The 14,389-nt window shown below is 33.1% G+C and overlaps 3 protein-coding genes across 3 annotated transcripts; 2 read left to right on the forward strand and 1 right to left on the reverse strand.

The window, feature by feature from the left end:
• Positions 1-6,523: 6,523 nt before the first annotated feature.
• On the forward strand, positions 6,524-11,055 carry LOC149951977 (VPS9 domain-containing protein 1-like). The gene is made up of 14 exons (XM_090168438.1): positions 6,524-6,779; positions 6,844-6,916; positions 6,991-7,089; positions 7,439-7,580; positions 8,281-8,389; positions 8,590-8,652; positions 8,742-8,794; positions 9,341-9,446; positions 9,513-9,598; positions 9,659-10,228; positions 10,286-10,525; positions 10,608-10,712; positions 10,782-10,836; positions 10,890-11,055. The coding sequence occupies exons 1-14, from the start codon at positions 6,705-6,707 to the stop codon at positions 10,962-10,964; spliced, it is 1,851 nt and encodes a 616-aa protein (XP_090024564.1). The 5' UTR covers positions 6,524-6,704; the 3' UTR covers positions 10,965-11,055.
• Positions 11,056-11,205: 150 nt separating this feature from the next.
• On the forward strand, positions 11,206-11,976 carry MED11 (mediator complex subunit 11). Its single transcript, XM_090168440.1, has 3 exons — positions 11,206-11,387; positions 11,474-11,614; positions 11,678-11,976. The coding sequence occupies exons 1-3, from the start codon at positions 11,312-11,314 to the stop codon at positions 11,851-11,853; spliced, it is 393 nt and encodes a 130-aa protein (XP_090024566.1). The 5' UTR covers positions 11,206-11,311; the 3' UTR covers positions 11,854-11,976.
• Nufip (nuclear FMR1 interacting protein 1) lies at positions 11,889-14,161 on the reverse strand. Its single transcript, XM_090168439.1, has 9 exons — positions 13,890-14,161; positions 13,670-13,828; positions 13,548-13,610; positions 13,408-13,490; positions 13,252-13,344; positions 12,443-13,194; positions 12,248-12,388; positions 12,070-12,182; positions 11,889-12,011 (listed from the first exon to the last, which is right to left on the reverse strand). The coding sequence occupies exons 1-9, from the start codon at positions 14,106-14,108 to the stop codon at positions 11,907-11,909; spliced, it is 1,728 nt and encodes a 575-aa protein (XP_090024565.1). The 5' UTR covers positions 14,109-14,161; the 3' UTR covers positions 11,889-11,906.
• Between the last annotated feature and the right edge of the window lie 228 nt (positions 14,162-14,389).

The raw sequence follows: 14,389 nt of genomic DNA on the forward strand, positions 1-14,389 counted from the left end.
TCAATTTTGCCCGAAATTAATTTTTTTATTTTGTATTTTATTTTTTTAAATTTCTATAATTTGTTTTTTTTTAAGCTTGACCCCATATTTTTTTTTATAAAATTTATAGTGGTAAAAAAGATGCTAAAAATATTTTTAATTCAGTGGTGTTTCATTTATAAATATTTAAATTTTTTTGAAAAATTTTAAATTTAACTAAAAATTACAATTTATCACTAAAATTTTTATACATACATATAAAGAGTGGTAAAAGTATATGAAACATGTTTGGTATCAATTTTGCACGAAACAATTTTTTTAATTTTTTTTTTTAATTTCAATAATTTTTTTAAGGTTGACCCCATATTTAAAAAAAAAATTATTGTGGATTTCTAAAGAGTGGTAAAAAGGTTACTAAAAACAATTTTTTATTCAGTGGTGTCTCAATTAAAAATATTTAAAAAAAAATATTAAAATTTTAAAAGTTATCTAAAAATAACAATTTATCACCAAAATTTTTGAATTTTTGTACATTTTGTGCGTGTGAAAAAACTCTTTCAAATGATACCCTAATTATTTAAATCGGCCGCGTAGATGTTGAGAACATCGCGAAAAACTAAAGAACCCATTTTTTGAGATTGCGCCCCCCCCCCCTGGTTTGAGATAGGAAAACAAAAATTTCAAAAATTTGGCCATGCTCGATAGGGAACTGAATGACACCAACAACAACAGATTTCAGGAGAGGGCACTTTTGACATGCTTATCCCGCTATGCTCTTTGTACCGGCTTCCCCCCTCTCTTCTCGGGCCTGGACAAAAATATACAATCGAGATTTAACAACTTCGAAACATGCCAAAAAATTAAAAATAATTATCTAATGTCTCATAGATATTAGTTTCCATAGAAACTGTTAAAGTTTAATTAACTTTTTAAAATAGTACGGGATCCAAAGGTAAGCCCTTATATCTTTGAGATATAAGGTTTTATGAAACTTATCACTTTGTAGTTCTACAACTTCAAATAATTTAAAATCATTTCCTCAAACAGAATGCGGTAACAACGAAATTTCAGTCGTTACAAATTTGGTTTATAATCTTTTTTCGGCGAAAAAAAAATATTTGTAATTTTATTTAAAAAAAAAACATTTAGTCTACTACAATATGTATCTATATCAAAATAAATAACAATTTATTGAAAAGAATAAATTATTTATTTTGGTATTGGTCAATATAACAAAAAGACCAAATTAGATTAGATTTAACGGTGAATTTCTCGCAATTATATTCGTTAAAACGGGAATTTTGAGTTTTAATTTTAGTATGACCATAAGTAACATAAAATTTAAGTATGACACTTCCTATTCCTTTAATATTAATTTTCTAACCGAACCTTTTTTCGACACTGATACTCTCTTCAAGCTGCGACTGAGACTCGCAACGTACCGTTCTTGGGGAATAATTTTCGTTAAGATTTTAAGCCTAATATCAAAGAGCACGTTCTGGAGTAGCGAGGAACTTTGCCTTTGTTTTGAAGCCCGCGTGCGAATAAGGCGTGCCAAAAAAATACATATTTGGGCTCGTGCCGCTGATAATTTGTTTTATTTTATCAATTAAGTGTAATATTCCGCCGATCTATCGGAAACCAGATATTTTGGCTTAGGCGGAAGTCTCGCGTGTTTTAGACCCTAGGGGGCTCCGTGCTGATAAAACCATAGATTTCTATGGATAAAACATCTGGATTACGCAATAGCTAGGAAAATCAGTTCCGTTGTAAATCTCGTTAATTGTCATACTTACGGTTATTATGTTACTTATGATATGGCCTATTGAATCTTTCCATTATTTCCGTTAATTATAGTCCTTTTTTCATAATTTATTTGAAATCAACACGCTTTCTCCTATTCACTTCCGCAAGAGAGCTTTACAACGAAAACCAACTTCACCATTGAGTTGAGAATATTTCCTGGTTTAGTGGCTTGTTGTTTGACGCACGTTCAGGCGCTCTCCTAACCAGCCTGCGCCAATCCGAACTCCTGAATAATATCTCACCTTCGTGTAAATTGTGCCGACCTGATTTGGAGGATTTCAGACACATTCTACTAGATTGTCCGACCTTGGATATAAAGGAAGACATCGATGAATGGCGGACACTTAACAATACGAAATCTACGGAGGAATTGCTGGGCTTCACCACCGACGATGGCGATCTGGAACAAGTTAAGACCATCCTTGGTTTATGGAAACGTGCTAAGGACACGTGGCGTCACGATAACTTGTAACGCTTTCAAAATTGTAAGCTTTGCGGCTGGGAAAATGAAGCTCTGTCACATAATTCTCCTTCACCGCCCGAAGACGGAAGTAGCTGAGGACATCCTGGAATGGCGCATGTTAGGTTATACGGGAGGGTGCGAGCATTTGAACATGGTGAAACATATACTAGTCTATTGGAAGAAATACAAAGCTGAATGGCGTAAGCTGAATTGTTAATATGAACTATCACCATTACTATAATTGTTTTTGTCTTTAGTTTTTAATTCTAAATTTTAAATTTCTGTAATTTTATTTCCGACTAAAACTTTTTTTTGACCGTGCGCCTACATATGGTGGTGAGCCGCTCTGTTTCAAAAGAGTTGTATTTTATATGGGTCTATTAATAAATCTTAAATCTTATTAATTAGCATTTCCGTAATCCGTACCCAAAAAACTACTATTCGATGATACAAGGATGATATGAGAATTTTACGTAATGGGAATTCTAAGTTATGGGAATTCGGAGAAATGGGAAATCGATAATATGGGGATTTTGTATTCGGGGTTGTGGTTTCGAAATTATGACTCGTCACCAGGGCATGAAATAAGCACAGGACACTGGACATTATCCGATAAATTTTGCATATGTCCGATAACTTTTTCAAAATCTAAGGGGGTCATTGGACATTTGTCCGATAACTTTTTCAATAAACTGGGAATGTTTTTTTCTACAAAATAAAAAAATGTAAAATTATTGGACGATGTCCGATAAAATTTTTAAAATGAGTGGGGGTCACTGGACAAATGTCCGATAACTTGAATTTCTTATTTCCTGCCCTGGTCGTCACTCGTCAAGGATTCTTAAAATATAGAATCCTTGGAGTCGTTCCCATGATCCCATCTAGACTACGGTAACCTCGACGGTAACGGTAACTTACGAGTCGTAACCATAAAAATATAAATGAGACTAGAACCCATAGACATAATAAAGAAATAGACCCAAGATTCTACGGGGGTTAAATACGGGAGCGATAACGAGCAGACAACCGGTATTTGTTCCGTATTCCTGTGGTACCACGTTTAAGCGACGCCTGTCGATTAGGCGAGAAAATACAAAATCATCACGTGACACGTGACACATGTTCGTGTTTGTAATCTTTTAGGTACTCTGACGTGATTCGCGAATATTTTGGCTGTGAGAATTTAAAATAAGGTAAAATTTTTTTATAATTTTTAAATAAGTCAATTAATTCTTTCAAAACCCAAATAAAAAGCAGCAGATGATCTTATAATTAAAAACAAAAAATTATATTTGCGAAATGATATTTTGTCAAAGGCTTAAATAACTATCCGGTTTGTTGTGGAACTTGTGGTTATGGCTTGTTATGGGAATATTCTGAGATTCTAAATTGTAAACAAAAGTAAATGGAATTTCGATGAAAAGGATGATTCTACTAAAGGTATGTAGCTATTGTCCTTGAAAAAAAAATTAGCTTTGACAATTTAAGTCTGATGGCTTGACCCTTCATTTCTAGATTTTTGTCCTTCGCTAATTTGTGGAGTCTGAGCTTGCAATATAAATTAATAATTTTCTGAATGATGATGTTCGATCCTGCCTATAGTTATAAAAAGATTTTTAAATAAGAATGAATATTCATTGAAATAATATGATAGTTTATTCCTACTTATAAAGCGCCCCTAAACTTAAGTGGCGCTTTGGACTAGGCGCCCACTGGCTCTCTGTTTCGTATCCGTCCTGCCTTCCACAAGGAATTGTCTCCGTTACGAAGCAAAGGCTCGTGGAAGCCATGACAGAGACGTTACGAGGAGTAGTGAGCGCTTGGCCTAGGCCATGTAGTACCTAACGCTTAGGAATATTTATCCGGTTTAAAATCAGACGCAAAAACTTTAGGGGTGAATTTGATAAACGGGTAGTACTTTTATGTTAGCTAACATATTAAAAGGTTATAGAAAAAGTGTTTTCTACTAAAAATCTGGTTTTTATTTGGTAAAAAAAGGTTAATTTTAGTGTTTTTACGCATTGCAATAACAAGTAAAGGTTTCATTCCATAAGTAGGATTAAATTATCATATTATTTCGATGAATATTCTTTCTTATTTAAAATCTTTTTATAACGAAACCTACAATACTTTCTCAATGGACAATTGCTGTAAATCGCGACACATTCAAATCATGATTTAATTTGTAATGATCACTTTTTAAAACGGGATATACAAATTGTAAATGGCAAAAGGTGGGTCACACCAAAAGCCATTCCAACTCTGGTTTGGTTTCCATAGAATTAAAACAAGTAAAAATAGTCAAAATAATTTTTTTATTTAATTTAAAGAAATTACATCCAGTTGAAAGTGAAATAGAAAAAACCGGTGATGCTAACTTCTCACCTTTAAATTTTGACCAAGGATCATTTCGTATAGGTTTTATTATGTTATTATAATTTGAGTAAGATCTCCTTGGTTTTTAGCCAATTTTGTTTAGTTGTTATGAAGAGATATTCCTCTCTCTATAAAAGAAATGTAGTCTAAGAACTAGAACTTGCTATATTATGAAATATTGTTGGCATGGACATCTTACCAGATCACCATGAACATGTTTGATCCTGAAGTTGGAATCGAACATCATCATTAAGAAAGTTATTAATTTAAATTGCAAGCTCAGACTCCACAAATTAGAGAAGGACAAAAATCTAGAAATGAAGGGTCAAGCCATCAGACTTAAATTGTCAAAGCTAATTTTATTTCAAGAACAATAGCTACATACCTTTAGTAGAATCATTCTTAATCCAAGGTAGAATCATCCTTTTCATCAAAATTCCATTTACTTTTGTTTACAATTTAGAATCTCAGAATATTCCCATAACAAGCCATAACCACAAGTTCCACAACAAACCGGATAGTTACTTAAGCCTTTGACAAAATATCATTTCGCAAATAGAATTTTTTGTTTTTAATTATAAGATCATCTGCTGCTTTTTATTTGGGTTTTGAAAGAATTAATTGACTTATTTAAAAATTATAATAAAAATTTACCTTATTTTAAATTCTCACAGCCAAAATATTCGCGAATCACGTCAGAGTACCTAAAAGATTACAAACACGAACATGTGTGACGTATCACGTGATGATTTTGTATTTTCTCGCCTAATCGACAGGCGTCGCTTAAACGTGGTACCACAGGAATACGGAACAAATACCGGTTGTCTGCTAGTTATCGCTCCCGTATATTTTTGGCAAATCAAACTCCGCGTAAGGTGTCTATTTCTTTATTATGTCTATGCTAGAACCACTGCTCTATCTGGTAATCTCAAGGAAAACGGGCAAGCTAGAAGGCTGCCATGAGAGTGGAATCGCTACTAATCCACCCAGGAGTGCGCCATCTATTAAAAAAGATTGAATCTTTAAAATTTTTAAAATAGATGGCATGCTCCCACAAAGAATGCTGGCGATTCCACTATTATGCAGGGCATGAAATGAGCACAGGACACTGGACATGGTCCGATAAATTTTGCATATATCCGATAACTTTTTCAAAATCTAAGGGGGTCATTGGACATTTGTACGATAACTTTTTCAATAAACTGGGAATGTTTTTTTTTCTACAAAATAAAAAAATGTAAAATTATTGGACGATGTCCGATAAAATTTTTAAAATGAGGGGGGTCACTGGACAAATGTCCGATAACTTGAATTTCTTATTTCCTGCCCTGCTCTCATGGCAGCCTTCTAACAAAGAGTATGGAGGAAATACATCTCACCACAATGTAATCTTGGAGGAATAAAACAAGTATACAGGAGTTGCGGAGAGCTGCGAAATCGGTTTCGTCAGTGACCGTGATCTCGCGCGATTCGGAGGGGTTCAAACGCGACTAGCGCCAGCTGCATTCGTGATTTTGAAACTATTCTCATTTTATAGCATTGTTTTCGCGTCGTCTGGTTTGTTTTATTCCTCCAAACAAATACGAGTCATTTTGGAAAAAGGCGCAAAGAATTTAGAAATGTTTCAAAACAAACCAGACAACGCGAAAACAATGATATAAAATGAGAATAGTTGCAAAATTCCGTATGCAGCTGGCGCTAGTCGCGTTTGAACCCCTCCGTCTCGCGCGAGTTCACAGTCACTGACGAAACCGATTTCGCAGCTCTCCGCAACTCCTGTATACTTGTTTTATTCCTCCAAGATGTAATCGTGCTTCTAGTCTCAGTTTTATTTCTATGGTCGTAACTTCATAAGTTAGGAAAACATTTTGTTGGGCCTTGTCATTCTCTCATTTTTATATTTTAATTACTGACAAACGCCAAATTCACGCAATTTCGTTGTTTTTGTTGAGTAATTACTGATTACAGTAACATAATTATCAATATTTCCTATTTTTAAACTGATAACGGTGACTTTTACTTGCGAGATAATTAAAATAGGCCTTGGTTTGTCACCTAATGCAGTAAGTTAAACAAAATTATGAGTGAACTAAAAGCAAACGCTTGGAGTGCAGTTAACAAAGCGTTGCAATTAGACAGCGATGGATTGTACCCAGTATGTATTTAATATAAAACCATTGCCAGTTATGTCAGTTACATTGATATATTAATTGTAAAAGGAAGCATACAAAAGATATCTTGAAGGTATTCGAAAGTTATGCATTTATCTCGAAGAAGAAACTGATCTTTTAGGTAAAAATTTATTTTCTTCTTCTTAACTATCTTGGGTCATGACTTGATATAATACTACTGTTTTCTTGGTATAGAGTTTGAAATCAATCCTCTAGCACAACAAAAATGCATGCAAGTTGTTTCTGTTATGAAGAAATCCCTAGAAAGACTGGAACAGTTTTCTTCAAAAAATGGTTAGCTAAATTCATAGATTTTTGGGGCTCTTTTAACCTTTAACCTTTTATAAATACACCCTTATATCTGGTAAAAAATATGTAATGTTTATATCAAGATTATCTTCTGCATATTTTTAAACAAACAAAGCTTTTAATGTTTGAGGCATGTAACATTTTCTAATTTTCTCACAATTTATCCTAAAACAAAAAAAAAAAACAGTTTTGTTGTTTTCAATTTCTCACCCCACTTTAAGATAACCTTGATAACTTGGGGGGCTCTTTTGTGTTAAAAAAAAAACACTTTAAATAAACTTTTGACCCCTCATATTTGCCCATCATTATCTGATAAGGTGTTGGTTCCATTTAGAACAACTGAACAATAATGGAGTTTTGAATAAGCCTCAAGAAAATATTTCAAGAAACAAGTACAGTTTGGGCTTTGATTATTTTAATCTAAACTTGGCAGGCATGTCCCAACAGAACATTGTTATATCATCCAGTGAAAGAAGGTAAGGAACTATTTAATGTCATTCAATCATTCTTTGGTTTTGTGATGCAATTTAGATGATAGCACTTCTTGCGTAGTAGTTCATAGCTCTAGATTAAACAGATTATCAGATTTTTTCAAATTTGTATGTGCGGGCAAGTAAATTCTTTTATCATACTAACAGTTTAGCTTGTGGAGGGTTTATGATATTTGTGGCTTTAGTGTTACATATAAAAAAAATTGAAATGGTGAAGTAAGTGTATAATTTATTAACCCTTGGATAAAACTTCCAATTTTAAAAGTTTCAATTAAGAGTAGTTCGTTTTTTTACAGTACAATTTATTTACTTGTACAAAAGTCTAGCTTCTACACATAACTATTTGTATGGATAATTATAATACATAACCTAAATGAATTCAGATGGTAAAAAGACATTTTTGAAGTAAATATTGTTCTAATGTAACAGTTGTAATCATTTTTTATATTTTTGTTTAAAGTAATCGGGCTGAAAGCCGCTTATTTAAATTTTTAAAACTAATTTATAACTCTATATTATAAAAACAAGCATTCTTAATTTGATTTATTAATTGTTGCTTTTATGATTTGACATTTTTGGAACAACTTCTGCATGATAACCGTACAGGTTTAGATGATAGCCAATATCACTACTCTCATCTTGATCCTACAACAGTGCAAAGCCCTAATTTCTCTCTCTTTTTAAGAGCTGAGTTATCGCCAATTGAGAAGGCGCGAAGAGAAAATGGATTAATATACCGCGCTTATCAAGCTAGATGTCAATTGGTCAAGGATTCAAAGAAACGGGCCAGTTTGGTAGGCATTCGCAATAATATTTTACGTTTTTATTTAGTGAAAATAGTTGACATATCAAATAAATTTAGTTTGTATAAATACACAATGCTTTAGAGCTACGATTGCTTGTTCTATTTGAGTTGATGGCTATTCCCAAGCCTTTTGCTTACTTATTTTAAATGTATTGGCTATTAGTACATCTCTATCCTCGCGATTTTCAGTACTTAGAATTGCATCGTAAACTGACTGAAAATATCATCGTAGCCAGAGCAAAAGAAGCAGCAGTATCCTTTTAAAATCAACTCTACATGAGAAAGTTATAATGAAAGGTTTACTGTTGTTTATTCTTAAATATACTTGCATCAACAATCAGGCTCGGCAAAAACAAATTGAAAAAGAGAAAGGGATTTTGGAGTTAGCAGCAAAGTATGGCTATAATTGTTTCTATTTATTTTCCTTGGTATTTATTAAGGGTGTGCGAGTCCTGTTTTTTGAAATTCGAGTCGAATCTCGAGTCTTAGAAACTTGGACTCGCGAGTCCTCGAGTCCAAATATTAAGGACTTGATCGAGTCCTCGAGTCCTAAAGAATTAGGTTTAAAGCTTTCGAGTCCAATACGAGTCCGGAATGTTTTTAACGAGTCCAATTCGAGTCCTAATTTTTATCGAGATCAATTCGAGTCCTAAGTTATCGTGGCCAATTCGTCTGAAATTTGTTTGCCGCTGTTTAAATAATCTTGCCCAATAATAATGGACTCGCCGAGTAATATTAGACTCGCCGGGTAATTTTCAAATTATCTATTTACTCGAGTCCGCTTCGAGTAATTATGTACCCTTTTCGTGGGAATCGGGTACCCATGTGAGTAATAAAATTACGTATTCCGAGTCCGAGTACTCGGACTCGATAACGAGTACTCGCAATTTTCGAGTACTCGCACACCACTAGTATTTATAATCTTTTATTTTTTCTCTAGAAAATTAGATTTGCAGTCAAATTTCCTTGACAAAGTGACGAATAATACCGAAGATTGGGAGAAGTTGCTGCTTTATGCCCAGATAATACAATATGAAGAAAAAGAGGTATTGAGTTATTTTCATTGTTCATTTTAATTGTTGTAAATTTCAATCATTTTTCTCGCTTCCCAGATTTGGCCTACAAATTTAAGAGAAAAACTTAAGAAGTTTCCTGATAATCGCAATGTTACTTCTGAAGCAATGAAATTAACTTTGAGGTACGGTAATATTTGTTTTAGATTTTTTAATATACAATAATAATAAATTTTTTATTTTAGTACAACAAATCATCCATTAGCTCTCTGGGTGTGCAAAAGCCAAAACCAGCTACTCGAAAGAATACAATTTTTCTTGAAAGAAAATGACGGTGTACTTGGGAAAATTACACTTCCAGATATCACAATTGGTGATAATTCTTCCAACGTTTCAACTCCACTAGCATTGAATTCCAATAAAGCTCATAATTTTGAAGAAATGGAAACGTCTCTACATACACCCGAGTCTTCCACTCTGTTAGACTCTACTAAAGTGTCGTTATCTAAAATGCCCCTGAACAAAATGTGGGTGGAAGACGATCTTTTGTCCTTGTTTGACCCACTGGCTGGTGAAAAATGTTCTTCCCAAGTACCGTATAGCTCATTCATTGACCCTGAACAAGAGCAAATGACTGCTTTAAGGACTAAATTGAATGAAATTATTAAAGATACGCTTAAAGCTATTGAAATGTTAGTTAAAATTTTATGTGCCACGTACGAATTGACTACCGACGTTGCCCAGGAAATTTGTTATCAAATGGCGGAGAATTTTCTCTTTCAGGGAGTTTGGCCACAGCTTTTACAAGTTTTTAGGTACTTTTTTTGACACACTAATTATTAATTCGTTTTAATCAAATGTTTCATTAACAGAATAATAAATTATAAGGCTGAACAAAATATGGCCATCGTTATGGAAAGATTATCAACTAGTCCACCGGAGGAAGTGGGCATTCCGTCCTATTTTAATCTCTCAGCTTGCCAAGATGAAGCTCTCGCTGGTCTACGTAGACTGACCACTTTACATACACCTATAGCCAAATTGCATCAACTTGTTAATGTTGCACGAACAGTATGTAGCAAAAAAACACACTCTGCATCTGGTAGACCCTTGTAAGCTAATTTTGACTAATTTTTTGAGGACGGGGCTTATGTTCAGGGAATGTATTGATCGCACGTTTGAATTTTTTTCTAGTGGCGCTGATGATTTAATAGGTATTATGTGTTATTTATTGGTTCAAACCAAAATGCCCCATTTGTTGTCAGAATTTGAAGCTCTTGAACAACTTGTTCCACATAGGTAGATTATTTAAATATATTTTAAGATTTATTAAAAGATAAAAAGTGTATATATTTTCATTCATTTTAGATATTTGATGGGGGAAGAAGGTTACGCATTAACATCACATTTGACCGCTATCAAAGTATATTTATTGTTAAATATTTAACGTTGGGTACTAATATAATTTATTTATAGTATTTAGAATCACAGATTGATGTTACGTCTACATACTTTTATGATGTTGGAGAGGATGCAACTCAGAATATTTGAATTTTATTCAAAATTTTAATTGATGCTAGTATTAAATGTGTAAAATACTAAATTCTATGTACATATATATTTAGAGAATGAAATTTTATTCTATTTATGACTGTTATTTTATTGTCTTTAAAAATGCGCGCCAAAATAAATAAAACGAAAACTTAAAATATGGCAGTTGGCTTTCCGTAAAGTCTTCTTTTAAGATTTAAGATCGAAGTTGGCCGTGACCAGTATTAGCAGACGACGTTATTCCGTTAATAATACGGAAGAATTTCAAAGTTGTAAAGTTATGTTTTCGGTGGACAGAACGCAATTCTGAATGAATTTTTTCTTAAGTTTTCATAACTAAGTGAAAAATGTCTGCTCCAATGGAAAAAATGGAGCAGCTGGAGGCGATCGAAAAAGACGTCGCAAATGCATTACAAAGTGCAGGTCGGTTTTAAGCCTTTGCTTGTCCGCTTTTAATTTTGACAAAAATTTACGGTATTTTATATAATTTTTCGAGTTGTCCTTATTAGGACAAGCTATATTGGAAATGAGTAAAGAAAAACCAAGCATGAAGCAAGTTGAAGGAAATACAGCTACTTTTCTAAAAACACTGGAGAATGTTGAAACATGCCTTCAAAAACACATAACCCATCTGACGCAAGTATCTACTGGTGAGTTTCAGATTGTGGGGAATAAGGAAGGGACAAGAATGTATATGTTCTGTTATGATTAAGGCCAACCACATGAGGGATCAAGTTATGCAGCTCAAAAAATTTTGCACATGGCCTGGCATCGCTTAGAACATGCCAGGTCACGTGTGAATGAACTTGAACGAGTGAAAAATCAACATATTCAACAACAAGCAGCTAGGAATCAAATGCGACAACCTCCTATGCCTCCTTCAAGTTAAAAATTTTGTTGGGTCGATTTTAGGGGTCGTAAATATGCTGAATTTTAAGCTTTTTAATCAGTATGTTTAATTGTATCATCAAAAAAGTTATTTTTTACAATATAATGAATACATTGCAATACTACATTCCTCTCATGCCTTATTTCATTGCTCAGCAACTGAAAATAAAAAAAAATACTTAATGAAACGTTTATAACCAAATATTTGCAATATTACTTTTTCAAGAAGAGTAGTTTGCCGTTTTCTAATTGGATATAAGTTAGGTACTGGAATTTTCTTTATCTCTTTACGAGGTTCCAAAACATTTTTTAGTTTAATTTTGCTTGATACTAATAAAACAGAAAATTATGGAGAAAAATGCAAAGTGCGGGGGTTCAAAACTAATCATCGTTACCTTCAACTGGCTCATCACTGTCAGAATCAGAACCATAATTTTGCATTAATGAACACAAAGCACCATTTGTAACAATTACTGGTTTTTCATTTTTTTGACTATGGTTTGATGATGTTTCTTCCGGCATATCATCATCGGAATCTAAAATAGATGCAATAAATAAGATATTCTAAATACAATTAAAAACGAAAATACCAGTAGGTTCAAAGAAGTTTTTGTTTTTTATATGAACTTTGGAATCTGGGATTTTATTATTATTTTCAATTATTTCTGTTTCTTTTAGTATTTGAATTGGCTCTTTTTTAAAATCTTCCATTTCATCTTCATCAGATGTAATTTCTCCTTCCTCTAACTCATATTTGCTAGAAGCAATAGCATTGGCACAATTTTTTTGCTTAATTTCATTGATTATAATTGCTTTGATTTCATCGTCAATTTCAATTGAGTTCACAATAGTAACAAGTTTATCCGTAATTTTTGTTCCACAATCTTTATTTTGATTAGTTTCTTGAATTTCGTGTATTTTCGAATGTTCCTCAATATTATCACGCATATCAATTTCTTCAAGTTTTAAGTCTTGATTCGCGTTGTTGGTAATTTTTGACTTTTTAATTTGTGTTTCATTTAAAGTTTCACTTTCACTAATATCTTCCTCATCGTAGTTTTTTAAGATTCCTTCAAAAGGTTTTAAAACTGCTGCTTTTGATGTAGTTAATCCTTTAAGTGCCTGTGACTTTGTGTGATTTTTGGATGAGCCCATTTCATTTGTTGTTGTTTCAAAATTAAGATGATTTCTACTGTTTCCTCTAAATCTGCCTCTTCCTCTTCCTCTTTGGCCACGTCCCCGGCCTCTGAAATAACTGCTCTTCTGTTGTTGACTAGGGTTGGCATCATTTTGTGACAGGTTGCGATTATCATTTCTGTTTTTACCCCTACCCCGCATTTTCCTGTTCAAATGCAAAATTAAACTGTTTCTTTTTAAAACTAAATAATACTAAGATTACCCAAAATATTTATTTGTCAGAATTTCCCCACGTGTTTTTTTCTCTTCTTCCTCTTGTTTTTTACGTTCTCGATTTTCTGCAGTTGGGAAATTACTTAAAAAACAAATAACCAAATCAGTTTCACATTTAACTACACTATATTTAAAAAAATAATACCGTTTCCTCTCTTCTTTCCACTTTTGTATGTCTGCTGGTGTATCAAGCGACATAATTTTCTTTGCTAATCCAGTGTGGTGTTGCTAATAAAATAATCAGTATTAATATGAACATAAGAAATTACAAGTAAAGTAATGTACCATTTTCTTGTGAAGAGATATGATTTTGGGATGGGCTCTGAATTTGCATCCTTGTATATTGCACTGTGGCATTTGTATGGTTTATTTTTTATTATTTTTCTATTAATTAACATTTGACTTACTGTCGTATGTTCTGCTTGATGTTTTTGCAAACTTATTATATCTTGGAATGATCGATCACAAGTGTCACAGTAAAAGTCTTCGTTGCGATGAAAAAATGGTAATTTTGGAGTTTTGTGGAACTGAAATGACTTGGAGGAAGGGAAGTCCCATTTGTTGTGCTTCAAAAATTAATTTAGTGAAAATTACATTTAGTTGTGGTTTATAAACTTCAATATATACCCCAATCGTAGGATCCTCTAGTTTAATTTGGCTGCTATTGTATTCAACATTTTTGGATGGATCATACCAAGGAGGAAATGAGGTAACTTCTTGCTTATATATTTTGGGTATCGCGAAACTGCTTAACGTAACATTTTCATTAGATTTGATATTATCGAACGGTGTTGGTAGTAATTTTGGTTTTAGAGGCTTGTTGTCGTTGATTGTTATTAAACTCATTTTATTTTATTCCTTCTCTAACCGTCACAAAAGCTGTATTTAGTGTTGGTGTTAGCACGTGTTTCGAAATAAGTTTTTTTTTAATAAAATTTTATTTGGTGTATGTGGCAGCATGGCCTTCACACCATCCTCAGCAAGGTACAATCATGTAATGAGAACAGTAAATGAATGAAATTTAGTCTAAATAACAGTTGGACAAACCTCCGCCAAAAATAAAAGAAGACACAGGTATCATCTAATATGCAGAGCATGCAGTAGAGTACAAAGGTCCGTGATGACAG

Source organism: Leiobunum rupestre, chromosome 3 (genome assembly GCF_980474605.1).
Source record: "Leiobunum rupestre chromosome 3, qqLeiRupe1.1.hap1, whole genome shotgun sequence".
NCBI lineage: Eukaryota > Metazoa > Arthropoda > Arachnida > Opiliones > Sclerosomatidae > Leiobunum > Leiobunum rupestre.

Bases quoted from the DNA above. Each gene is read 5' to 3' on its own strand.
- Nufip (XM_090168439.1), bottom strand. From the start codon at position 14,108: ATGAGTTTAATAACAATCAACGACAACAAGCCTCTAAAACCAAAATTA. The intron at 13,829-13,889 runs GTATATATTGAA...TAATTTTTGAAG, and splicing joins TAGAGGATCCTACGATTGGG to CACAACAAATGGGACTTCCC. The intron at 12,012-12,069 runs GTAATATTGCAA...TTTTATTTTCAG, and splicing joins AAACTACTCTTCTTGAAAAA to TTGCTGAGCAATGAAATAAG.
- MED11 (XM_090168440.1), top strand. From the start codon at position 11,312: ATGTCTGCTCCAATGGAAAAAATGGAGCAGCTGGAGGCGATCGAAAAA. The intron at 11,388-11,473 runs GTCGGTTTTAAG...TGTCCTTATTAG, and splicing joins AAATGCATTACAAAGTGCAG to GACAAGCTATATTGGAAATG. The intron at 11,615-11,677 runs GTGAGTTTCAGA...GTTATGATTAAG, and splicing joins TCTGACGCAAGTATCTACTG to GCCAACCACATGAGGGATCA.
- LOC149951977 (XM_090168438.1), top strand. From the start codon at position 6,705: ATGAGTGAACTAAAAGCAAACGCTTGGAGTGCAGTTAACAAAGCGTTG. The intron at 6,780-6,843 runs GTATGTATTTAA...TAATTGTAAAAG, and splicing joins ACAGCGATGGATTGTACCCA to GAAGCATACAAAAGATATCT. The intron at 8,390-8,589 runs GTAGGCATTCGC...CGCGATTTTCAG, and splicing joins CAAAGAAACGGGCCAGTTTG to TACTTAGAATTGCATCGTAA.